Source organism: Pelophylax lessonae (assembly GCF_965119305.1).
Source record: "Pelophylax lessonae genome assembly, chromosome: 4".
Lineage (NCBI taxonomy): Eukaryota > Metazoa > Chordata > Amphibia > Anura > Ranidae > Pelophylax > Pelophylax lessonae.
In genome coordinates this window covers 575,676,696-575,703,889 of record NC_138771.1, presented here as the reverse complement: position 1 = coordinate 575,703,889, position 27,194 = coordinate 575,676,696, and the positions used below count along the sequence as shown (strand labels likewise).

At 43.3% G+C, this 27,194-nt stretch overlaps 1 protein-coding gene across 1 annotated transcript in view; it reads left to right on the top strand.

Annotated features, from left to right (window-relative positions):
• Positions 1 to 27,194, top strand: part of CAMSAP3 (calmodulin regulated spectrin associated protein family member 3) — a 174,216-nt gene that overhangs the window by 103,883 nt on the left and 43,139 nt on the right. Inside the window, exons 3-6 of the mRNA XM_082253167.1 lie at positions 2,428 to 2,556; positions 3,448 to 3,531; positions 12,851 to 12,883; positions 21,340 to 21,387. Coding sequence (XP_082109293.1) covers positions 2,428 to 2,556; positions 3,448 to 3,531; positions 12,851 to 12,883; positions 21,340 to 21,387 — 294 coding nt within the window. The remainder of the gene's footprint in view (positions 1 to 2,427; positions 2,557 to 3,447; positions 3,532 to 12,850; positions 12,884 to 21,339; positions 21,388 to 27,194) is intronic.

The following is a 27,194-nucleotide window of genomic DNA, read 5'->3' as shown; positions in this document are numbered from 1 at the left end:
AAAATGCACTGCACTGAACTATATGGTGCTGCAGCACTATGTGGTGTGGCTTGAGCTAAAAACATGCACATTAGCAGATGCATGGGGTGCCATTACCAATATGGGTACTGCCAGGTGTCTGCTAAAGGGCAGTGTGTTTCTGTGTGTTGGAAAAGCATGCAATTGTGCATATGTTCCTGACATGCACAAGGTGTGTATCTATCTTAAACTGAAAGTTCACTTGGGATTTAGGGTAATAAAAGACTTCTGTGATGTAATTAATTTTTTTTTTTTTTTTTGATACTCCAATGGCTTGCCTCCATGTAGACCAGCCTTTCCCAACCTTGGCTCCATTGAATCCTAGGGTTCCTCCAAACATTGCTAGGAGTTCCCTGAGCAATGAGCAATTTCTACCTCTCTTACCCCTAACCTCTGACACCAATCATTTTTTTAGCTATCTGTTTGTGCAGAATTCTATCCAGTGACCACAAATGTAAAGCGAATTCTTCCCAGTGACCATCACACTAATGTACCATGAGCTGTAGATATAATACCCATTAACACGCTGACCGCGCACTGTTGTTTTACTGCTGCAGTGTGGGCCAGATGCGCAGAATCACGTGTGTGTGTGTGTGTGTGTGTGTGTGTGTGTGTGTGTGTGTGTATGTGTGTATGTATATGTGTGTGTATATATATATATGTGTGTGTGTGCGTGTGTGTGTATGTGTGTGTGTGTGTGTGTATATATATATATATATATATATATATATATATATATATATATATATATATATATATAATCTGGAATTCTGCATTTCCAGGTAGGGGCCCCCTGCCTGGTTGTGCTGTGATTTATCACATGCCGATCACCGGGTCCTGGCCCATGATTGAGCGCTGGCACCCGGTGATCAGCACTGAGCCTCCCCACATGTAAACAACACAGAACTTTGTTCAGTGACAGGGGATCCCGTTGTTTGTTCATTCCTTGCTAAATATACATTTATATTTACCAAAGCCATGTATCAGAATACAGTTTTGGCCAATGATTTTTTTTTTTTTCAAAATTGTCGGTCTTTTTCCATTTATATAATACAAAATGAAAAACCCCAGAGGTAGTCAAATACCACCAAAAGAAAGCTCTATGTGAAAATAAATGATCTAAATTTCATGTGGGTACAGCATTGCATGACCGAGCCATTGTCAGTTAAAGTAGCGCAGTGCTGCATAGCCAAAAATGGCCTGGTCACGAAGGGGGTAAAATCTTCCAGAGCTGAAGTGGTTAATAGGGGTTCCCTGAGACTGGAAAGTTAATTCAAGGGTTTCTGGCCCCTTTCACACGGGCGATGCGCCCGACGGACTCCGTTTTGCTCAGCGGGAATCGATCTGCCGATCCCCGCTGAGCAGGTAGATGACAGCTCCGTCTCTGCTTTCTTTGCAGAGATGGAACTGTCAGATCCCTGCTCTCCTCTATGGGTGATCGGATGATAACGGACCGCCTGTCCATTTTCATCTTATCTTATCCGATCCGATCCTCCAGATGGATGGAAAATAGGGTTTGCATCTGTCCGGATTTCACGGACAGGATCGGATTGGGTAGCATGTCTCCACTGACATCGGCTGCTCCATAGGGCTGCATGGAGCCCACCGATCCGGTCCGCTTGAAAAACTGACAGGTGGACCGGATCAGAAAGCCCGTGTGAAAGGGGCCTTAAATAGGTTGTGAGAGGCTGATCTAGACATTACACACAATGGAGACTGATATCGCAGTAAACACCTTTGCCACACCCCTACCCACAATCTGCTGTAATTAGAGCAAGCAGTCCACAGCATGGAACCAATCAGTTGAGATAATTCTGCTGTTAAACTCATATAGATTAGGAAATAAAAATAGACCTGTCTGTAGTAATCGCTAGAATTATTGACACTGTGGATCACATGACCAGTGCTATGGCTTATCAGAAATGTTTAGGCAGATTTGGACAGGCAATGGCTCTGCTTGTTCATTGGTCCCTTTCTTTGTCAGGAAACATGTGGCCTGTACGATGGCACTGGTCATGTGACCAGCACATTGGGTTTCCTAGGGTGGAATATTTTTTTTATTATTACTTGAGTTGGCAGAGAAAGAAGTGTGTATAAATTAGGGTTCTACTAAGGATATGGGTGAGCTAATCCTACTAATGGTGCCATAGACCATTAATATATAGTCCTGCCAGTTTCAGAGTGGTTGAAGGATGGGTGGGAAGTCTTCTGGGGATCACAGGAGCCAGTTGCAGGGGATGGAGAACTTACTGGTAGATATACACAATACAACATGATGGGATCTAGGGGGTATGGAGCAAGGCATTATTGGGGCAAAATTGTATAAATGAAAGATAGTAAGGGACTGCATAGTGGATATTGGCTGTACTGAAAAATTACAAATATATTTTGCTGCTTTTGTTTCTCCAGAGTGCCCATCTTGCTGTCATTGACTCTCTGATGATTGTGTACTCAAGCCACTGCGCAGAGACCCTACCTGGCAGTGAAGAGCCCGGCCTGGCTGCAGTGGAGAGTAAGCTGCTTGCTTGGGTTGATAAGGTAGGTCATTTGTTTCCTCCTATTCTCTTGAAGCTATCTAAACTGCATCTATTTTGCCTTCCTGTGTTCCTCTTATCCTCCTCAACAAGCTTACAACATTTTTTAAATAAAACCTTCCCATTTTTATTATGTGCCTTATCTACCACCCTCTTGAAAGTGATTCACTGGATCTCTTTTCAGAGGGTGGTAAGTACCGCTTATGTGAGAAAAACCTAAAGCCGGGTTCCCATTGGTGCGCTGTGGTTTGGTCACAGTGCGATTATATGCATTTTTTTATTTAGGTGCGCTCCCATTGAATTCTATTAGACTTCGCGTTTTCATGAGAACTCACCCAAGTTCTGCATGCTGCATCTTTGATGCGCTTTCTAATAAAAGTCAATGGGAACAAGGCTAGAACTTTGTGTAAAGCATGCATACAATAACATTGTGCCCAAACCGCAGCACATCAATGTGAACATAGCCTAACAGTGAAGTTGTCCTTTGGATTAGTTGCAGATAGTCCCTTGACCAGTTCCAAGCTTACGGTTGCACTAATTTCCTCTCCTCCTTAAATTTGTATGATGGGCGATCTCTGCTGCCTCTCAGCTGGCTGTTGCTTGGCAGTTGACATTTCTGCTTATTGCTTCATCGTGTGAAAGAAATTCTCAACACTTATAATTATTACCAGTGGTTGTGTAACAAAAGTGAACTTTGGGACATATTCTTGAAACCTGGACCTGATTCTTTCAATTGTAAAGTGTCAGTGGAACGCTTGCACCTGTTTCAGGAGACAAGTTCGCTGACAAGAAAAGCAATATCCAGCTGGGTCAAGAAACCTTACAATACATCAAAAATTATGTACAGTATATCTATCCCTATACATATATATCTACTTATGTGTATTTCTTTCAGATAAACCGCCAACTGTTGGAGGAAGCAGAGAGGGAACAAGGACGGAAACAGCTATCTGCCCCAGAGGGATCAAACCAGGCCGGGGTAAGAAACACGAGGCTACTTACCATATTTGTGTGTGTGAATGATCCTAAACGTCCTATCTGTGTCTACCTGTACCCTGGAGGTGTAAATCTGTATGTTACGCCATGTATCTGGTGGCTACTTTCTATATGCTCTAAATGTTCATACAGCAATCTGCCCTGTATCCTGTACAATCTCAGTCGTTAGTCACCCCCTTTCCCTATCACCAAACTACGTCATAAAGCTAATTTGTGTCATTTTTCCGGTTCTGTAGATATCTGACTCAGTGGACAGTATGTATTATAGAATACGCTTCGATTACCCCTTCCTGTCTGCTGGTCTGTCTCTCAACTCTGTTTTCTCAGATTCCTCTTTTTTTTTTCCCCCCCTCCATCCTCCTTTTGTTCCCACCTTTGCTACCTTGTACTCCAGACTCCATGTAATGTTTCTGTTGTTCTCTAGATCTGTGCACATATCCCCGTTACTCTCTGTGCACTGATCTTTGTTACTTTCCAGCCTCTCCATCAAGCTCGTTTTGCTGTACTCCTCCTGTGGATCACAGGAGTGCGGTTCGTTTTGCACTCCTGTGACCCTTTTTCAGCAGACGGGGCTGAAGTCCTCTGTCTGCTGATGTCACAGAGACAGTTCAAGCTCGAGCAAGATCACGACCATGGAGTCGGGATCCGCCCACATGCCTGGACCGGCACCCAGCTTAGCCACTCAGCGAGCTGCTAAGAGCCTGAGACGGCAGCTCCCGCCCCCTTCGCAACCCAGCATTCCAGTGAGCCAGGAGGAGGCAGAGCAGGGAGCGGTGACTGACAGTTTGCAATTTGGAAGCCTCTCCACCTTTCCAATCAGAGAATGCTTTGCATTCCATAAGAAAACACAAAGCATGCTCTGAATGTCACCTATGCTGGCGATTTCTTGTATTTACATTGCATTAGTCCAGTTTTCTACCGAAAACTCCAACTTGCCTAAAGCTCCAACCACGTGACTCTCCAGCAGCAATAATTGGGGATTTCGAACACCGGCAGCGTATAAACTACGGTACATGCGATAATGAGTGGACATTGTTTGTCTGCCTGCTAATAACCAACAACATGGCTGCCTTCAAGGCAGCGACAACTTTTTTCCTCCTTACTCAGTGTTCAAAACAGCCAACTTCTCGTGTACTATAGTGTAATCACTGCCGGTGTTCTGTGAAAGCAGCCAAGTCGTGGAAATCTGCAATTACTGCTGCTGGAGAGTCACCGGAAGTGAGGTGGTTGAAAATTTTGGCGAGTTGGAGTTTTCGGCAGAACATCGGCCGCTCAGCATGGGACCCGGAAGCAAGTGGAGATCACTGGAGTTGCAGCGTCTACTTCAGTGATTTCCACTTTCCGGAACATTGGCCAGGCATGGTATATACACAGTTACATTGGTCCAAGCTGGATGTGACTATGTAAAAATATACCATACCTGGAATTCTTCATAAAAGCCTAGCTTTTAAATGTTTGGTTTGTTTGTTTAGATAGAGTGCGGAAACACTTTCATTGCTGTCAGTACCCCAATTGGGAAGATTTCCCCTCACATTCTATGAGGACAATAAAGCAATAAAAGGATGATGGCACCACAAAGTTTGGTTGTCATGTAAGAATGTTTTATATTTTGTGACGTAATCAATAATCTAATATGTTACAGGGGCTCAGAACCCTTTTTTTTTTCAGTTGGCATCCCAGATCCCATGTTATCTGTATCAGTTTTCAATTGTTCAGTACACACATGAATTTACTACCAGCATTAAGGCACTGATGAAGGGTGAATTTTAATCACCTGGAATGCATTGGATAGTTAGTAGAACGTATTGATTAGCACGTCATCATAAAAAAATTTAAATTCTTACAGGACATAAAGGCTAAGTTTAACTTTTCACAAAAAATTGAAAGGTGAATGAGCAACAAATATCCTGGCCACCCCGCTGCCCATAGGGGCAGTGATGACCAGTGCTGCCAACGTAGCAAACCACACACTTCAATACACAGCCCTGGAGTGAGTATCCATCATAATACTCGTAATGGCAAGCGACCATTGTGTAATACTTGTATTTTCAAATGCATGCAAGCTAAACCCCTGTTTTTAAGGCCTACTGTTACAAAGAACAATTTGGTTGGTTGCAGGCTGGTCGGAAAGTTGAGCAGGGAATTTTCTTTTATTTTGTTCGATATGTAATTATACCAATGAGAAGCGCACTTGAGGCTTTCTCTTCCAGTAAGGTGTCCCAAAAGTAAGAGGTGCTTTTCATTGGTCAGTGCTGTCACATGGTTGCGCTGACCAATGGGCACTTGCCATTGCGAGCATTTAGATAGATAGGCACTCCAGATCTGTGCATTGCGGTGAACGATCATTACACTGGCATCACTGTCGCTATGTGCAGCAGGTCAGGAGGGGTGACCAGGATATTTAGAGTTGGTTCCCCTTTTCATTTTCTGTGAAAAGGTGAATTTGCCCTTTAAGCTTTGTGAAGCTCGCATCCTTCATATGCCCCATAGATTATTTCTGGGATCCTTTGGAATATCCCAGTTGACAAGTCCTGCCTTTAAAATTTATTTTTTCTCCTAATTTCTGTCTAATATGGAATCCAACGTTCCATCAATGCATATTTGAGTATGGAAGGGTTCAGATCTCTGACAATGTTTTTATTTGTTCCCCATGCCTCTCTATCCGGGTGACAGCTGTATCCCTCTTTTCTTGTAATGGTATCACATTCCAGTGGGGTTATAGACAGAAATAAACACCCAACACAATTTTTAAACCTTCACTCAAAAAAAAGGGCAAGAGTTGGTCTTTTAACTATTATTATTAAATTCCACACTGCTCCAATATTTGCCCGATGGACCAAGTCCATTCATCTGTGTATGGTGGTGTTTCCGTGCTTCTCTATGTGACTTACTATGGATGAGCAGTGAAAGCAATTTTCACATTGATCAGTACTGCAGGTGAGAAGTGGTCCTGCCAGTTGGGAGAAGTCTGAAGGCAGGGAGCCTCAGTGTTACTGTATAAAGGGCCCGTAGAGGGATGGCCTGTTTTTTTTTTTTTTTTATTATCTTAAAATTAGTGAAATTTATGAAAAAAAATGTTGGCACTAGTCACTCTTATGGAAGTAAATCTGTCCCCAATATGCATTTGGCGCTAATGTTTTTACTGTATGCGATATTTTGTGCATACTGTATTTGGGGCGCATTTACACCTTCTAGTGCGGTTACGTGCGTTAGAACATTATGGTCCTTAAATGGCACCTCAACACACTAAAACTTTGCAGCAGCAATGCATGAGTTGCAGTGCACCACAATGCATGGTAATGGATGACTGTGTATTGTAATACACGCAGCAATACCCTTGACAAAAAAGGTGCATGTCTGTTTTTATTTTATTTATTTATTTTTTATGTTATGGTGCATTGCCAGCCCATTCATTTGAATGAGCTCTCTTAAAGGATAAGTTCACCTGGAGCATGTTACACCCATATTTTGGGGTCACGTGTAACCTGCTCCAGTGCATGTCCGCCTCACCCCCTGATCAACATAACTCCCTTCCCATAACAGTGGGTGGGCTGTCACATTTTGAAAACTCTGATCGCACAGACTCGTCATTCGCGCACAGAAATCCCATCTCTACCGCAGCAGACGGCTTGTAGTTCTGAATGAACTGCGAGGGCGCTTATCAGCGTTCTCGCAGTTCATTCACAAGCCCGGCAGATTTTAAAGTGGCAGCCTATACAGAGGTACAGGCTGAAAGCAGTAGGGCCTGTCTGCAGGAGCTTTGCAGGCTCCTGCGATAAGAAATAATAAATGCACATTTTTTCTTGCAAAAATATTTGCATTTATTATTTTTTCCCAAAAATTTAACTTAGCCTTTATTGCAACACATGTTAACGCATGAGAATACAAGATACACTAGGACCTCAAGGTCTTAATAGGCCCTTACAATGCTAGTCATTAGATTACCACGCTCAAAACACTAGATCTAATTTACTTATCCTTGATCTAAACTTTTCTCTAAGTTCAACCCAAAACCTAAATCTAACCCTTAAAGTGTTAAAAATAAAAAAATAAAGCATCTTTGAACGTTTCCTTTCCTTTTCACCTACCTCTAGCGTGCTAAGCGATCTCATCATTCCCAGCTGAATGCTTTCTGACTTCTGATATCTGTCCTCTTTTTGAAAAAGTAAATTTTCTTGCTTTAACTTGGACCTGGAATATATATGCAGCAAGCAAAGTCAGAACTTGTGCATACTTGTTCTAGGTCAGCAACTCCTTGATCACTGAAGCCAAAGGATTAGCATGGTAGCTAATCCTGATATTTACAGTGCCTTGCAAAAGTATTCGGCCCCCTTGAACTTTTCGACCTTTTGCCACATTTCAGGCTTCAAACATAAAGATATAAAACTGTAATTTTTTGTGAAGAATCAACAACACGTGGGACACAATCATGAAGTGGAACGAAATTTATTGGATATTTCAAACTTTAACAAATAAAAAAATGAAAAATTGGGCGTGCAAAATTATTAAGTTCATACTTTATAGCGCCACCTTTTGCTGCGATTACAGCTGTAAGTCGCTTGGGGTATGTCTCTATCAGTTTTGCACATCGAAAGACTGAAATGTTTGCCAATTCCTCTTTGCAAAACAGCTCGAGCTCAGTGAGGTTGGATGGAGAGCGTTTGTGAACAGCAGTTTTCAGTTCTTTCCACAGATTCTCGATTGGCTTCAGGTCTGGACTTTGACTTGGCCATTCTAACACCTTGATATGTTTATTTGTGAACCATTCCATTGTAGATTTTGCTTTATGTTTTGGATCATTGTCTTGTTGGAAGACAAATCTCCGTCCCAGTCTCAGGTCTTTTGCAGGCTCCATCAGGTTTTCTTCCAGAATGGTCCTGTATTTGGCTCCATCCATCTTCCCATCAATTTTAACCATCTTCCCTGTCCCTGCTGAAGAAAAACGGCCCAAACCATGATGCTGCCACCACCATGTTTGACAGTGGGGATGGTGTGTTCAGGGTGATGAGCTGTGTTGCTTTTACGCCAAACATAACATTTTGCATTTTGGTCTCATCTGACCAGAGCACCTTCTTCCACATGTTTGGTGTGTCTCCCAGGTGACTTGTGGCAAACTTTAAACGACACTTTTTATGGATATCTTTAAGAAATGGCTTTCTTCTTGCCACTCTTTCATAAAGGCCAGATTTGTGCAGTATACAACTGATTGTTGTCCTATGGACAGAGTCTCCCACCTCAGCTGTAGATCTCTGCAGTTCATCCAGAATGATCATGGGCCTCTTGGCTGCATCTCTGATCAGTCTTCTCCTTGTATGAACTGAAAGTTTAGAGGGACGGCCAGGTCTTTGTAGATTTGCAGTGGTCTGATACTCCTTCCTTTTCAATATTATCGCTTGCACAGTGCTCCTTGGGATGTTTAAAGCTTGGGAAATCTTTTTGTATCCAAATCCGGCTTTAAACTTCTCCACAACAGTATCTCGGACCTGCCTGGTGTGTTCCTTGTTCTTCATGATGCTCTCTGCGCTTTAAAACGGACCTCTGAGACTATCACAGTGCAGGTGCATTTATACGGAGACTTGATTACACACAGGTGGATTCTATTTATCATCATTAGTCATTTAGGTCAACATTAGATCATTCAGAGATCCTCACTGAACTTCTGGAGAGAGTTTGCTGCACTGAAAGTAAGGGGGCTGAATGATTTTGCACGCCCAATTTTTCAGTTTTTTATTTGTTATTGTATTTTGTGTCCCACTTGTTGATTCTTCACAAAAATTTACAGTTTTATATCTTTATGTTTGAAGCCTGAAATGTGGCAAAAGGTCGAAAAGTTCGAAGGGGGCCGATTACTTTTGCAAGGCACTGTATCAGTCTCCGATGGAAAGATCAGTGGTGGTGATGGTGGTGGTAGCCTCCATATTTCTCTCTTGATGGGTATCCTTTAATTTAAGCTTGACTCATAAATGTAACTCTTAAAGCTAAGCTCCATGTATAAGCTGTACTGCATTCCTACATTGGTTTAGCTTGGACCAAAGTAAGGAGGCCTATCTCCTAGCCAAAGCAACCGCTGGGGAAGCTAACAATCACTGTAGTAGTTAGCGCTACTATACAGTTATAGCAGCAATTTTCTGGCTCCTGTGCCGAGAGGCTTCCCCTTTGTACACTGACCACAGGGGTCACTCGCTCTGCACTGCTGCCTAGTATTTCTTTAATAAATACAAGGCGTTTGCTGATTGGACAAGGTGGAGATTGTGATGTCACTGCCCATCCTTTCTTAGAATCATTGGGGGTTTTCTACAGTACACAAACAATAAAAGGGTGTATGCGCTCATTCTAACTCAGCAGACAGACTGCCTAGAAAAATTGTACAATGTGTTACACGCACTTTGTACCCTGGGTTACAGGAGAGGCTTTAAAAAAAAGTTTGATGAACATCCTTCTTTAAGGAGTAAGAAGACATTACCACAATATTTGCTTGCCCTTTTGCTACCACCCTCTTTAGTAGGTGTAGACGCCCCCCCCCCACCAAACCCTTATATTTAACAAAATATCAGTCTGAGGCTCACAGTTTTGCTTACATGATCTAACATTTCTGACCACGTACATGGCCCCATATACTTTTATGGGGCTGGTGGACAGATTGGGGTATTCATATAAAATTCACAAAGGTCCAATCCGTAAAATTTTCTTCCAGCAGAGGTCCGAATCAAATGTTTCCTAATGGCACCTCCTTGCATTGGTAAAACTAGCGTGTTTTTGCCAGTGCCACACCGAATGGTGCCACAGTACCATGCAGCTTGGTACGACACAATTTATAAAAGGGTCAAGGACTTCTGCACACTTAAATAAATGGGCAGTCTGCACACAGAGCACAGTATGCAATGATGTGAACCTATCCTGAGACCCTTCACTTCACAATCCTGTTATTACGTCCGTGTTTTCATTCTCCTCCATGCACATCATCCCATTCTTCACATTACAGTCCTCAGATACTCTTCACATTCTTGTCCTCAGCCACCCTTTTATATTCCCCCCCCCCCCATTTCAAATTGCAGTTTGCAGTCCCCCTTCATATCATCCCCCTTCACATTCCTGTCTGCACCCTCTTTATAGAACCCCAAATTTACATTGCAATCCTTATCCCCCCTTCACATTTCTGTCCTCACTCTCTTTATATTAACCCCCTTCACATTGCAATCTTCAGCCCCCTTCACATTCCTGCCCTTGCCCCCTTTATAGAACTTCCCCCTTCACACTGCAGTTCTCAGCCCCCCGTTACATTCCTGTCCTCATCCCCTTTGTAGAACCCCCTTCGTATCACTCCCTTCACATTCCTGTCTTCACCCCCCCCTTTTTTTTATATCATTATCCCCCTATCACATTACAGTTTCCAGACTCCCTTCACAACACCCACTGCTTCCCCGGTCCTTCATAGCAGTGACAGAGCCCTCTTCCCTGTCCTACCTTACACAGGGTGGAAGGTGGGAGGCCCAGAAGGTTTAGCCCTGACGTCGGAAGGGCAGCACAGCGATGGATATAGGGCGGGAGCTGCCACTGTTAGCTGATTGGCTACTAGGATGCATGGCGGTTCTAGCAGTCAGTTACCTGGGTCAGCTCCCGCCCTCTGTCCATCGCTGTGGTGCCTCCCGATTACAGCCAGTGCTAGCAGCTCCGCCATTTAGTAAGACTGCAATATGGCCTCTTAGATTTCTATGGAGTTGGTGGAGGGATCAACTTCTACACATCTGCCTTCCCTATAGAGCTTATGGGATTAAACAATGTAGACCCAGATGTCGGATGAAGAAGCCGATAGAGAGATGTTTACAATTTTGTGGGCCTTGGAGCAAGATCTAGGCAAGTATAGAGCTTTTGAAAGGGGCAGGGTGGTCTTGATCTACTTAGGGGTGTGGGGACAAAAGGGTAAAGAAACTTTTGTGGGAGAGCTTCCTTTTTAAAACTAGCACAATCAATGCTAAGTGTTGAAATGCGAATTGGATGAAATCTTCAGTCCTCCAATCCCCCCCATACCTCCACCGCGGTAATCTTCCGGTTCTATTGGAGGTTAATACAAGCTGAAGGACCTGTCATATGCAGTCCTCAAGAGTGCCAACTATGACTGCCTTTTCACCATGTCCTCTATTCATTGAAGCTGCACTATAACTTTCATGATTGAAAAACGATCCATGAATGGAGGAGGTGGACCTTTCATTAATTTGCCTTCCTCTATCCATAGAGTGCTTTTCATTGGTGGAAGCTATAGTACAGCTTCTAGGAATGTAGTAAGGGAGCAAAAAGGGTGGGCAAAGTGGGCTCGCTTGATAAGTCCATATATCACCCATCCCCTATGGAGGGAGGGGGGGGCAGTACCAGAAGAGAACTATTGGGGGGTAGGGGGAACCCAGAGGGCTGAAGATTTCAACTAAATCCACAGCCAGCAGCATAATGGACACTTTGCATTAATTGTAAGTATGGTCCCTTTTAATGTGCTGAATTATTTTCTTTGTCTAAACTTAGGCGTTAAGCTGGGCCCTGTTCATAGCCCTGATATTATCACATCCACTCTTATAATGAATCATGTTGATGCAAATAGCTTCAGCGAGCATCGCAACAGTTTGTTGTAGGGTGTGCTAACAAAAAGTGTTGGCACTGCATACAATGCACCAAATATTTCTAATAATAAAAAATGTCCACACCAAATGCAACTGATCTGGTAGCAGGGGTGTCCATTTTGTTTAAAGTTGAACACCCCTGCTGTATATATTTTCCTTTCCTGAGTCATTTGTCTTGGTATCATTTTGATTTTTTCTGTTGCTCTAAATCCCATTTTTCAGTAGCTTTTCTTGCCCTTTCTTACCTACCCCCATATTTCCCCTACCTATTTTACCCATTAGGGTGTGCTATTCATGAGAACGGGTGTACAGGAAATAGTTTAGTCCAATGTATCCATCTCTGCCCTGTTTATAGTGGGAATGATAAAAAGAATACAGTTAATTTGTATTGGTTATAGTACCCTGTACACCAGTTTTTACAGATGCTCTTCCTGATTTTTTCTAGTCATGGTTTCAGTTATATGTATAACCTACACACGGTTTGAAGGCAGTCATTCTGTAGGCCCAAAACCATTTTTGTTATAAAAATGCTGCTTGTGTGTGTCTGAGACACAATTTATGCATGATCCAAAATGGCTGCCATCACCGAGCGTAGGCTGACTTTGTTCTCCTTCTACTACCCCATCTATCTCTGGTGTCCTGTACATTTCTCTTCGTTACTCCACCCTGCCATATTTTTCTCTTTCTCTCCAGTGCCCCTCCCGCTGGTACTGGAAGCTGGTCCCTGTAAGTGGCTTTTCTTGTTTCCTTTCCCTTTTTAAAACCCTGAGTACCAGTTATACGTCTTATTTTGGCATACAATTGCTACTTTTCTATTGATCCATGCCTGTGTGGTTGTTCTGTTATGCTTAAGAATGCATGTGCATTAAAACAAGACCAGGGTCCTAAGCAAAGGGTTATGGGATAAATGGTCGTAATTTTCTTTGTGTATGCGTGCTTTAACCCCTTTTTTATTTTAACCCCATGTTTTTATTTTAACATTATCCATTTGTTTCCATATTTGCTTTTCGATTAGCTTTTATAGCAGCTGAGCCTTTGAATTTTCTTTGCACATTGTCCCTTTTTATTTATTTATTTTTTCTATTATTTTGTTCTCTGTTTTTTAATATTGTAATTTTAGATTCTTTTTGCTCCTACTTAATTTGTGATATCCCAGAATCCTTTGCAAGCCAGCCTGTCCTCTTAGGCCTTAAACTGTTGGGACTGCTGTAGTAAAAAGTGGGAGAGACTTTTCCAAACTGCCCTCTCTAGCTGTCCCGGACCATTATTGTTTTGATTCTAAAATGAATATCACGGCTAAGAGGTGATGCTTTAACAGACCCAGTCCATGTCTCAGTTTGATTAAATCCATCGTGGCATGCCTGTCATCTTATATATATATATTTTTTTTTTTTCTTTGAATATCCCAACTTGTTTTTGTGAGAGTGATGGTGCAGTTGTTAAAGGTTTAAAGCAGCAATGTCCTGTTTTAGTAAGTTATGGTATACAGTGGTTTTGTTTTACTTGCAGCCACAGATAACCACAAGTAACAGAATTCGTTGTCCCCTACTGGCATACCTATTAGATGTTTAGAAGCCTGTTGGCGAGGACTGACCTAAGTGTTTGGTTAGCCCAACTAATTTATAGCAATATGGCCGTTGAACATGCATTTAGTGTAAAGTGTGTGTAAAGAAACTTTTTTATTATTTGGGTTCGGTTGAAGTGACCTTATCACTAGAGGGTCAAAACTAAAGTAAGCAACAAATAGAAGAGGGCGCCAGATCAGTATAAGCAAGATAAAAAGTGTAATTTATTAAGTATCATATACATGTACACAACTGATAAAGGAGGCAGGGCCTCAGAAACGCGTTACGGCCCGCCTCTTCTCTCAATCTGTCTGCTTGTGCACTCAGTTGCAGTGGTGTGTGTCAGAACCCCGGAGGCCGCCGGCTCTCCCCACAGTGATTCATGGTCTGTGCCTGTAACTGCTCTCCAGTCCATCGGGACCACTACTTTCATCTAAGCAATTATACTGTCCCTGTGTGCAGTTTACAGCTTGTTTACATGTAATTGATACTTAATGAATTAAACTTTTTATTTTGCTCATACTGATCTGGCGCCCTCTTCTATATGTTGCATGCCTTTGACGGGATCCCAATACCCATCAAGGAGCTGCTGGTAAATGTATGTGTCCTTTCTCCTATCAAGGTTACCATCCCCCTGCAATAGTCTTCAGTGGACTTATGTGACTGTTTGGCCAGTGCAGCGCCGACTCACCTGCTATTCATTAGCGAGTGACTTTTGGCTCAAAACTAAAGTAAGCCTAGATTGTAAAAGATCTGTATACTTACTTTTCTAGGGACCCCTGTGGCAAAACTCTGCTACATTGGTAATGACTGGCCACTGCAAGTATTTAACTTCTGGGTTTGTTGAATAGTGATCCCCCTGCCTGGCGCTGTGGTTTCTGCTGTTGACTCCTACATTACTACAGGAAATACAAGCTTGTGGGAGAAACCACAGCAAGCAGCAGGGGTGTTTAACATACTGGGGTTGATTTATTCAAGGCAAATAGACTGTGCACTCTCTCCACTCTCTCTGCAAGTGCAGTTGCTCCAGAGCTTAGTAAATGAGCAGAAGCTCTGCTGACTTCTAACATCTAATCATGTGCAGGCAAAAATGCATTATCTTTTATTTTCCTAACACCTGATTTGGTAGTCTTTGCAAAGTGAAGCTTTACCTCATTTACAAATCTCTGGATCAACTGCACTTGCAGAGTGCAACTGCACTTTGCAAAGTGTACAGTCTATTTGCCTTTAGTAAATCAACCCCACAGACTGTTGGAAAGGTGGTAGTAAACAGTATATTCTTTTAAACTGGCCATAGATGGATTCAAATTTGGCCGATTGTTCAGCAGGGATCAGCCAAATTACCATCCATCTACGGCCATTCCGTTTATAGAGAAATTGACCTAATGATCCACTTCTCTCGAATTGTCTGGTTGACACGTTTTTCTTCAATCCGCTCTGCAGCACTGATTAGTGTTTTCTTACACCAGAGGAGTCCCCACTGTCAGAATACAATAGCATAGTGGGGAGGATTCCTCCATGTGTGAACGGAGGGATCAGTTTGGTTCTTTTTAATTAGCTCACTGGCTTATCGAGGAAAAAAAAAAAAAACCTGATCCATGTATGGCCAACCTCACTGGTTGGTCTTATTTTAGTTTTTACCTTGTAGTTACAGGGCCACTTTAAAGTGGGCAATAGTTAAAACCTTAGTTTTTTTTCTTGTTGTGTCCCGTTAGTAAGGATTCCCCTCACTTCCTGCCCTGGAGGCACAACAGGAGTGAAAGGAAATCTCTCCAAAATACTGAATAGTAGTCAGTGGAACAAGTGTCTCTATTGGGAAGTATCCCCTCTCTTCCTACAGCTGTAAAATTTGGATTTCCAATCATTTTTTGTCATTGTGAAATGATCTCCAGTACAAATAGAGAGAATCTGTCCTTTGAGGATATAGCAAAAAAAAAACGACAGGGGTTCTAACTTTCATGAAAGAAAGTTTTGGCTTTACATGCAGTTTAGGTGTCTAGGGAAAAATAGGTGGCATTGTAACAACAGTATATTCAATTTTCTTATGTATATAGAGCTATAATAGTAACATTGTAAAATATGAATTGTGTATGCTATCAATATTCATCAGCACATGCTCTCTATGAGCCAATGTATTATCAGCTGTATACATGATATAATGTTGCCCATGTAACTACGTAGGCTCTGCTTTCATAACACTGGGCATGTATTGGTTGCAGAGGAGGGTAATGGCATCCATTTCTTTGTCACCAAGTCTCAGTACCTTAGTGTATTAAGTGCAATCCATATATTGATTTAGCCCCAGGATTGGCTGCTTGCATATACAGTGTCTGATAGAGAGGTGACTTGCACAGCATGAAAGACAAAAACAGAGCAAATTCCCAGCTCAACTCACCAACCAGTCTGCTTACCAACCCAATTTCCTGTCCAACAGTATGCATTAAAAACGGAGGGTTTAGTTAGCACACATTTGCAAATGCATGCGTAAGCTTCAAGGCCCCTTCACAGCACCCTGTATTACTTGCAGTCCTAACCCTACTAATTTATGAGAGTCTCCACAATGGAAGCACATGCATTCTAATATATAGATGAGGGGCATGAAAGCTAAAAACAGAGGAAATTCCCAGCTAAACTCACAGCAGACTGGTTGGTGAGTTGAGATGGGAATTTTCTCTGTTTTTGTCTTTAATGCGTTTACCCGTCCATGTGCTCCTTGCTTTGAAGGCCAGTTATAGATGGAGCAGGGGCCATTTCTTTGCTACTGGTGTAATATTGGTGGGGGGACACACTGGACACCTTTGCTGCCATTGTGCTATGTGCTGGGTGTCCATGTGGACCTTCCCCCTTTGGGGAGGATTGGGCTACCTCCAGGCTCCCCTGCCCCTCACCTATCCATTAGAATGCATGTGCTTCCATTGTGGAGACTCTCATAAATTAGTGGAGTTAGGACTGCAGGTAATACAGGGTGCAATGAAGGCGCTTTGCAGTTTACGCATGCGTTTGCAAATGTGTGCTAACTAAACCCCTGTTTTTAATGCATACTGTTGGACAGGTTAAATCGGTTGGTAAGCAGACTGGTTGGTGAGTTGAGATGGGAATTTCCTCTGTTTTTGTCTTTAATGCGTTTGCCCATCCATGTGCTCCTTGCTGTGAAGGCCAGTTATAGGTGGGGGCAGGGGTCATTTATTTGTTACTGAACTTGCAAAGCATGCCATGAGGTTAAAATTTAATTAACAATTTTTAATACCACTCAAGCCAACCGTTTTGGATAGAGTTAAAATGTCTGTCAGCTTTTATCCCTGCCTGTGACACCATTAGGATGGTTTTCTTTACTTCTGTCCCTGTGGTACCCACACACAAAATGGGCAGCAAGGGTGCCACCAGTATAGAAAGGCACATATAACATTTAAAACTATTATAAAAAGTTCAGTCCCTTCACCTTTGTACCGAAATAGGGGTGTTCTTCTTTGCAGGCCTTTGCCTCCAATGAGGCCAATAGGTGGAACACGTAGAGGCACATTGGGGGTCGGCACTAAGGCCGGAGTGCCTACTCTTTTCTTGGTGCTGCTCAGTACTGATCCTTTGTTTTTTTTTTTATGAGCTCCATGACCAGCTACTGTGTCTGTCACACAGGAAGGCACAGCGGCAGAGCCACTTAAGCACTGTTGTCACTCTGTTTCAAGTGGCGGCTACCCCCGAGACAGCCCTGCTCATTTTTCTTTGGCTTCCTCAATTAAGTATGTGCCATGTTGTGTCTAGTGAGGGGTAATCTCCCCACAGACTCTGATTAAAAGAAACTGGGAGGGTATAACCTTTGTCAGGTGTGTTTTTTTTTTGCTGCGTTCTATTGGGGAGATTTCTCTTTACTTCCCTTCCCATAGCCAAGACAGGAAGTGAGAGGAAATCCCTCCAAAGTGAGCCACCAGGGTCATCAGAATTAGTGTCCCCATTAGAAGATTTCCCCTCTTTAACTGTACTGGGGACAACCCAAAATTTGGGATTTACTTTTTTTTAATAATCCTTTATTTAATGTTTTCAGAATACAGAAAAAGAAAATCAGGGTAGAAAGGATAATAAGTAAAAGTAAGTCTATGTTAGTGGCTTATGCCAAATAAAGCTTGGGGCAATACAACAGCCTAAAATGGTAGCTCAATAAGTCTTTCGAAGTATGAGTTGTCAGAAGTTGGGGGAGACCTCCCCTATAATTGTGGAAAATATCCAAACAACGTGAGTAAAAGGAACCTCAAGAGACCATTTGGGATTTACCTTTACTGATAAGGGTAAACAGGACTAATAGAGGGGGTGAATCTCCCTAACAGGGGCAGACAGCAAAAAAAACCTGACAGGGGTTCTAATTCCTCTACACTCCATCCAAAACTAGAAAAAAAAGTTTTGACTTTAGTTAGGCAGGCCATACACTGTTCAAATCTCGGCCTGTTCTTGCTGAACCAGCTGTGATTTAAACCGTGTATGGGCAGGCTCAATGTACCAAGTTAATGAATGGAGCGACTATAGGCGCTAGCAATCATCACGGTCTTATATCGGCGGGACTGGCTCACCACCCCCCCCTCCGGCAGGGGGGGAAACAATGGCCCAGCAGGAGGGTTTCGCGCATCAGCGCTGTCTGTGTTGATGGGGGAATCAAGCTACTTTCTTTTGTTGCAGGACAGACATTTGCTCTGTGTATGGCTGGCCTAATACTTCATAACAGTGTTCAGTTTACAATATAGGCTGTGACACCCATCCTCCTTACTGAGCCACTTTTTGCTGCGTGTGCATGCACTCAGAGCTGCAGGCGGGAAGTGAAAAGAAATGAATGCACACGCAGCGGCTGACTGGACACCGTTGAATGGCAAAATTTGACATGCAGGCGGGATCAGAATGCAGACCCTGTGCATTTGGATTTCTGCACCTGTTCCTGCTCACGTGTCAAATTTTGACATGTGACTGTGTGTGTGCAACCACTGCATCTACATTCACTTCTATGGGCTGCCTGAACTCATACACATGCAGAAAAAAGCCGCTCCGCACGATAGACGGGTCTCAGCGACCATCTGAATGAGCCCTATTAAAGTAAAACTATTGGCAAAACTTTTTTTTTTTTTTTTAATTTTGGATAGAGCAAGGAAGAGTTATAACCCTGTCAGTTTTTTTTTTAATACCAGCTGTGTCCCATTGGGGAGATTTCCCTTCACTTCCTGTCCCATAGCCAAACAGGAAATGAAAGGAAATCCCTGCAAATTAAGGAAATTCCTTTGGGACTCTCAGGACACCAGAACTCGTGTCTCCATTGGAAGATTATGCCTCTATTACTTTTCCGGGGAAAACCCCAAATTTGGGATTTTCTTTTAGGGCCCTTTCACACTTGGAGTCCGTCAGGTGGACTCCGTTTTTCTCAGCGGGGGATCGATCCGCTGATCCCCCACTGAGCAGGAGGCTGACAGCTGTGTCTCCGCTCTGTGTGTGGAGACACAGCTGTCAGGTCCCCATGCATCTCTATGGGGTAATCGGATGGGAACGGACCGCCTGTCCGTTCTCATCCGATCTGCTGGACGGATGGAAAAAAGGGTTTCCATCCGTCCAGATTTGACGGATCGGATCAAATGTCAACGGACATGTCTCCACTGACAACCGATGCCCCATAGACATGCATGGCGTGACCGTTCAGATCCGCCAAAAAAAACTGACAGGTGGATCTGAATGGTCCGCCTGTGTGAAAGGGGCCTAACTTTCACTTTCATTGATACTGTTAGATTCCATTCACACCTGGGCGTATTGTTTTCAGGCGTTTTTTGCAGGTGTTTGGAAGCAGGCATTGACATCTAACAAAAACACTTGTAATCTGCCAAAAAAGAAGCTCATGTACTTTTTTGAGCTTCAGGCCTTTTGCTTCAGGCGACAAAACGCTCACATGTGAACTGGGGCCAAATGGGATTTTGCTTGTTTTGCATTCTGAGACTTCATAGATGAGCATTTTACGAGCTGAAAAACGCTCAGGTGTAAACAGGGCCTTAACCACTTGCCAACCGGTCACGTTGACCGTACTGCGGCAAAGTGGCTCGATTCCGTCCAGCGACGTAGACCTACGTCGCTGGACTCCTCCCCCTGTAGGCGCGCTCCCGCTGTTTTCAGTCACAGCGGGAGTCGGGCCAGGGGAGGAGCAGCGGCGATCGCCGCTGCTCTTCCCCGATCATCGCGGAATCCAGTTTGGAGATCCGCCCGCTTGTGTAAACAGAGTGGGCGGATCTCCTAAGTGACAAGGAGTGACAGATTGCAGTGTTCAGCATAGCTGAACATGCGATCTGTCCTTGTGTCACTCAGTCACCTCCCCCCACACACGTCAGTAAGCACCAGGCATACATTAACCCCTCCCTCTCCAATAAAATTAACCCCTTCCCTGCCAGTGTCCGTTTTACAGTAACAGTGCATATTTATAGCACTGATTACTATAGAAATGTCACTGGTACCCCCAAAAGTGTCAAAAATGTCAGTCAAGGGTCCGATCTGTCCGCCGCAATGTCGCAGTCCCGCAAAAAAAATCGCAGATCACCGCCATTACGCGTTAAAAAAAAAAAAAAAAAAATGACAGAAATCTTTCCCTTAGTTAGTAAACGCAATAACTTTTGCGCAAACCAATCAAAATACGCTTATTGTGATTTTTTTTTTTTTTACCAAACATAGGTAGTAAAAACAAATTGGCCAAAAATTTTAAAAAAATTTTGATTTTTACATTTTTTTTTTGGGGGGGGGGGGGGGATTTCATATAAAAAAATGTTAAAGATATTGTTATTTTTTTCAAAATAAACGCTCTTTTTTTGTTTATAGCGCAAAAAGTAAAAATCGCACAGGTGATCAAATACCAAAAGAAAGCTCTGTTTGTGGGAAAAAAAGGACGTAAATTTCGTTTGGGTACGGCGTCGCACGACCACGCAATTGTCAGTTAAAGTCGCATAGCGCCGAATCGCAAAAAGTGGCCTGGACGTAAGACCGCAAAATCCTCCGGTGGTAAAGTGGTTAAACGGGGCAAAAAGAGAGGGTTAAGCTCCCTAAGCAGGCACAGACCGCAAACAAAACCTGACAGATATTCTAATTCCCTTCAACTCTATCCAAAACAAAAAAAAGGTTTTGCCTTTAGCTATCCTTTAAGCCAATGTTATTATATAATCAATGTAAACCTGTCTGGTGTCTCCAGACTGCATTAGAAATCTTCCTGTTTGTTGAACAGAGGGGCCTACACAACAAAAATGTAGGTTTTTTGAGTTGGATATATTGGGGTACTGCTCGAATTGTTGTTTTTATTCCCCCTTCAAGAAAAACAGTCTACTTTCTATGAATCCTATAATGATGTCAGTTTGGTTAAGCTACCAGAATCTGATGTCCTATATATGAACCCCCCCCCCCCTTTATCATTGCTTGCCTCAGGCTAGCAGCCATTTTTAGTCTCGCTCGTTATACCAGAAATGCTAAGGACTATCCCCAGACACAGACAAGTGTGCTGCTGACTAAAACAAGGACACTTCTGCTCTAGGCCCTGCTGTCCAGACTCTCTGTCTCTGTCATTCCCTCTGATATGAAGCTGCCCTGACTTTCTCCGTTGCTCTTTTCCGTTGCGTTTAGCATGCCATCGCTTTTTGTTTAAAGGAGTCTGGGAATAAGCCTCCTGTGGTAACGTATTGTGCACGCCATCATTTCCAGAATTCTAAAACTTAGATTTTTTTTTTGTATCAAAACATTTATTGTACTTTTTTCTTTATTTAGGTCAAATCTGAGTTTCTTCCTTTTACACACATGGCAAAAAGGATTTTTATTTTCTTGAACAGATTAAGATATGTTTCCAAGGCCTAGCTTCTCTCTGCTATCATTTTGCAGTGCAGAAATCCAGATTTGCATATTATGTCATGTGATATTTCCTGACAGAAAATTTGCAAGGACACTTCCGTTTACAAAGTGAATATCGGTGTTGCAGTTTATAAATTTTTTCCATAAACCTTATCACCAAGGCTTGTGACCTCACCAGGGTTACGTGAGGTAAAATTAAACATGGAGTCCAGTGAACCTCGGTCTGATTGGTGCAGTGGAACAATAAGATAGTACTGTTGTCCAGAGCAACCAATCAGATTCTAGGATTTATTGTCTAACCTCAACTGGAAATGTGAAGCCGAACAGACTGGTTCCTGTGGGCAACCCATGCAGTTCTCTCTTCTGCAGGTCTTATAAAGCGACCATTTTGGCCCTTATTGTCCTTTTCCACAGAGCTAGTTTAAAGTGACCCTTTCCTGAAAGAAATTTGGGAGCTGCCATTGCTAAAATCTTTTTAAAAATGTTTGTTTCCTGGCCCTTACAGTATACTGACCCAGCACTCTAAAGTTAGCCATACGTGGCTTGATTTCTTTAATTCGGTCAGTGGGATGAAGGAGTGAAAAACTGATTGCCCCATCCATGCTAAACAAGGTGAATGGACAATCTCCCCCTGCGACAGCGGAAGCTGCCTTACTACCCAAACAGTGACTGCATCTGATGGGATAGAATTTTCCAATTGGCTTAGCTGATATTTGAATCAGCTTTTGTTGAGCTGTGTGGTACTTGAAGGTCTTATTCAGCGAGGTCCCTCACAGAGCACAGCTGTGGGAGGGACCCAGTAGGCCTAATCCCTATAGGCTGCTTGTAGAAAACTAAAAGAAAGGGTGGAGCCAAGACCAATCACCCTGATCAAGGAGAGAGAGCATTAGTGACTGGTCTTTATTATAAGGACTTCCAGCTCTGAGGTAAAGTTTCTAGGCGAAATACACAAAACATGTCAAGGAAGAATACGCATGACTCTTGTATTTGGACTTCAGCTTTAAAGCAAGCCTGACACCTAGAATTGCAGTCTTAATTCCCAAAGTGAGTCACTATTGACTGTGAGGGGAATCTCATCTGACACTATGGTAGTTTGTAGACCATTGGCTCTGCTTGGTACCCGATGATGTAATTGCACAACGGCCGGCTGGAGTGTCTCGGAGGCTTTGGGGAACCAGTTGCACAGACAGAGCCTGGGGCACCGAGGAATAAGATAAGTATTACAGCTTACACATCTACCCCTAGACCTCCAGAATTTAACCCTTACAATTCAGAGCTGCCGCACTGCAAGGGTAGTTAAGTTAGGCCTTATGAAGCAAATTTGATGCGGGTTTCCTAGCATCCAATTCGCATGACAGGCAAGTGTGACCGGCTCTCAGTGGAGCTGTTTCACACATGTATGGGGTGGCCGCCGTCTGGATTGAAAAAGGGTCTGGTGACTGTTTGAGTCCGGTTCAGCTGCAAATTCAGGCCTGAATCCCACCTGAACTGGTGAACAGACACGCACCGGACCCCAGGCATGAACCCTCGGCCGCACACGTGTGATCCCAGCCTTAAAGGAATAGGACACCATTACCAGAAAACTGCCTATGCAGATAAGGGGCGTCTGTAAAAACAAATTGTGAAAATACCAAAGATAAGTAATGACCTTGCTATAGGTGTAGGCTATTTCTGTATCTCCTGAATCCTGACTGGAAAACTCCCAGAGATGGCATAAGTCTGTCCTGCCTTGTTGCTAAGATGTTGCAAAGAGACTCATAGCTCTTACCGTTCACCCCTACCATCACAGGAGGGATCTCAGTGCAGAGCTCACTCCTGTGATGATGGGGGTGAATGGTAACCGCTGTGAGCTAGTGACATCCTAGCTACAAGGTAGGCTGGGATGGTGGGAGTTTTTCAGTCGGGCTTCATGAGGTGTGCAAATGGCCTACAAAGCAAGGGCATTATTCACCTTTGGTTCAAGTTGCACAGGGTTTTTTTTAGCTACAGACGCCTCTTATCTCCATAAAAAGTTTTTTGGGTAAAGGTGAACTATGCCTGAATGGGCTAACACACCACAATAGATAAAAACACAGCACACCACAACACAACACAACACTATCTGCCTTGTGCTGTACAGTACAACGTGCTGGGATGCCATTCACAATGAACGACACCGCAGTACACCACACACAGAGCAGGTGCGTCACCATGTTTTGTGGGACTCTTAACAGCAGAATCTCCTCAGAGCAGTTGGATGTGCCCCAGCATAGCCTTTTCCTAGAGTTCAGGCTCCACCCAGTCACCTCAGGTCTTTGTAGCCAATCCCAAGGGAGCTACTTAAAATGGAGTTCCACCCAAAAAGGGGAAATTCCACTTTAGGTAGTCCTGACCCCCTGAGATGCCACATTTGGCATGTCATTTTTTTGGGGGGGAATGGGTACCTAGTTTTGACAGGTATCCGCTCCCACTTCCGCTCGGAGCGCCGCGACCATTCATTTCATCAGTTCAGTCACGTCAAAATGGAAAAAAAGGTATTCATCACTTTTTCATAAGTGCTCATCAGTTTTACATCAATTTATTTTACATTCACTACCAATGCAAAAACGGACCATTTGTCAGTTTACATCCGTTTTTTTGTCCAATCCCTTTTTTTTTTAACGGAAGAAAAATAGAGCTTTGATCCGTTAAAAAAAAAACGGATGATGACGGATGCAGATGTAAACTGATGTAAATTGATGATCATCCATTTACATCCATTTTCCCATAGAGATGCATTGATGTCCGTTTTTCATGCATCAACAGATGGATAAAAACGGACAAATAGACAACATGTGTGAAGGCCTAACTCGTATGGAGCTCAGACTCTATAGCTCATGTTCTCCAATGTAAATCTCTAATACATGATAATTATGTTGTCCTCGTCTTCTCCTTGACTTGATATGATGGCTCCCCCTGTGACTGACAACTTGTTGTCTGCTTTTCCAATCAGGCCATCTGCTACCCTTATATGTTCCTTGTACACAGCAAGAAAAGTGAAACATGTTTTCATGCCTCTCTTGTGTTTAGACACTTAGACATCTAATACAGGATATGTTCCTTTTATAAAAATGTGTGCTGGGTTTACCAATGGTAGTGCGCCCCCATAGGTGCTGTTGGTGAACGCAGTCCTTTTGTCCCACTTAGAGCACACACAGCCAGGCACTCAGCATTTTCCTCACTCTTCCACTGGCTCCAAAAAACAGTCTAGACTTTTTTTTTATTGGGAAAGCTGAACTTGTATAGGGAGAGGGAGCACGGGACACCTCAAAAACTGGAGAACTGAATAACTTGAGGACTTCTCTCTGGCTGCACAGTACAAAAAGGAATGTCCCACAGGATCATAATGATGGGGACTAGTACTCCTTCCAGAGTTTCCAAGGTACACACAGTCACTAAGGCCCCTTTCACACAGACGGACCGTTCAGATCCACCTGTTCGTTTTTTTGGCGGATCAGAACGGTCCCCCCATGCATCCCTATGGGGCATCGGATGTCAGCGGAGACATGTCCGCTGACATCCGATCCGTCAAATCTGGACGGATGGAAACCCTAGTTTCCATCCGTCCAGCGGATGGGATCGGAAGAGAACGGACCGACGGTCCGTTCCCATTCGATTCCCCCATAGAGATGTATGGGGCTGTGACAGCTGTGTATCCGCACACAGTGAGGAGAACAGCTGTCATTCTCCTGCTCAGCGGGGGATTGGCTGATCGATCCCCCGCTGAGGAAAGCGGAGTCCGTTTGACGGACTATATGTGTGAAAGAGCCCTTACTCTTCAGTGCTTGTGCTTCTAAAGCCTTGTGCACACTATCAGCTTATCGGACACATTTTCGCCTGTTTTTTGTTGCATGCTAGTCTCATATGGAAAGTGAAGAGGTTACTTTTCATACGAAAATTCACGTAGGACAGAATTCATCTTCAGAAGTGATGTAATGCGTTGAATTGTTTTGTATGTATTCTTTCATTTTTGAGCATGCCTAGTCTTGCTCTTACAATTATTTTTTGCACAAAAACTGTACAAAATAAACAAAATCGGACATTGTGTTGACGTACGATAAAAATTTTATAGCCTGCACATCCAGTTTATGTCATACAAATATTCGTAATCTGCTGTCGAAAGTACCATACTAATGATCCGAAAATCGGCAGATCTTTTGTCGGACTAAATTTTACTTCCGATTTTCTTATCGTATGTCTTTTTTAAATAGGAAGTAGGGACACAATTAGCAAAAATATGTATGCAAAGAACTCAACCCCTGCCACGCCCCCTTAAAGGAGAATTCTACAAAAAAAAAACCTTTTAGCTAAGCCCACAAGTGCTTTTTTTTAGGTTTAGTACTGGGAAAACTTTTGGAAAGATAATAGTGCATTTTATATACAAATACACCAATCAGCCATAACATTATGACCACTGACAGGTAAAGGGAAATATCTTGTTACAATGGCATCTGAAAATTGGTAGATATATTAGGCAGCAAGTGAACATGTTGTCTATGAAGTTGATGTGGTGAAAGCAGAAAAAAATGGGCATCGCAGTTTGTTGTGTTTGGGGCTGTGAAGCCTATGGTGACCCGGGTCCACAGATAAAAAGCTTCTACAATGGTTACATGAACATCAGAACTGAACTACGGAGCAATGGGAGAAGGTGGCCTGATTTGATGAATCACGTTTTCTTTTACATCATGTTGATGGCCGGGTGCATCTCTGTCACTTACCTGACGAAGAGATGGCACCAGGATGCGGTTTAAGAAGGAAAGTCTGCAGAGGCAGTGTGCTGCTTTGGGCAATGTTCTGCTGGGAAACCTTGGGTCCTGCAATTCATGTGGATGTTACTTGGGTGTCTCAATGGGTCAGGGCTGTTTTAGCAAAATGGGGCCATACTCAATATTAGGTGGGTGGTCATAATACTATGGCTGATCGGTGTATATAGGTCAAACCAAAATGAGGGACAAATAAGGAGGAAGTAGGGACAGAGGGACTTTGTTCCAAATCAGGGACAGTCCCTCAAAATCAGGGAGAGTTGGGAGCTATGACAAAGCCATAGGATCATAGGTTTCCTCCTGCCAATATCCACCAGGCTCTTCCTAGTGAGGGAGATGCAGACTCCAACCACCATAGGACAGCTGGACGCTTTCCCATTATCGTGCTCCTGGCTCTCTCCAATGAGCTTCTCCAGACCCAACTTGATCCCTGGACTCAACTTGTGAATAGGCCCCCAGCTAAGCCTAGCTGTGACCTTGGTGTCTTCTTAATGGTTTCTTCTAGAAATCTGCCCCAGGGGCACAGTTCTCCTGCACAGGGGTCCCCTCCAGCAGGACTGGACCCGGGAACTCTGCACCCTACTGCTCAGGCCTATTGCTGTTTGGGAGCTTTCTTCCACTAACTGGGCATACCTCCCCAGGGATAGACTGGAGTTTTATAAATATTTAGGCTTCCTCACAGTATGATTCTAGAATCCTCTAGAATAGAGGAAGAAGTAATAAGATCAGCAGCCTGTGAGACACTGAGCAGGCCTAAACAATCAACTCCTGCTCCACTGATTACAAAAGAGCTAACTAAATTTACCTAACAGCCTACACTGCTCTAGGCGGGTGCTACACTAGTAATGTCAG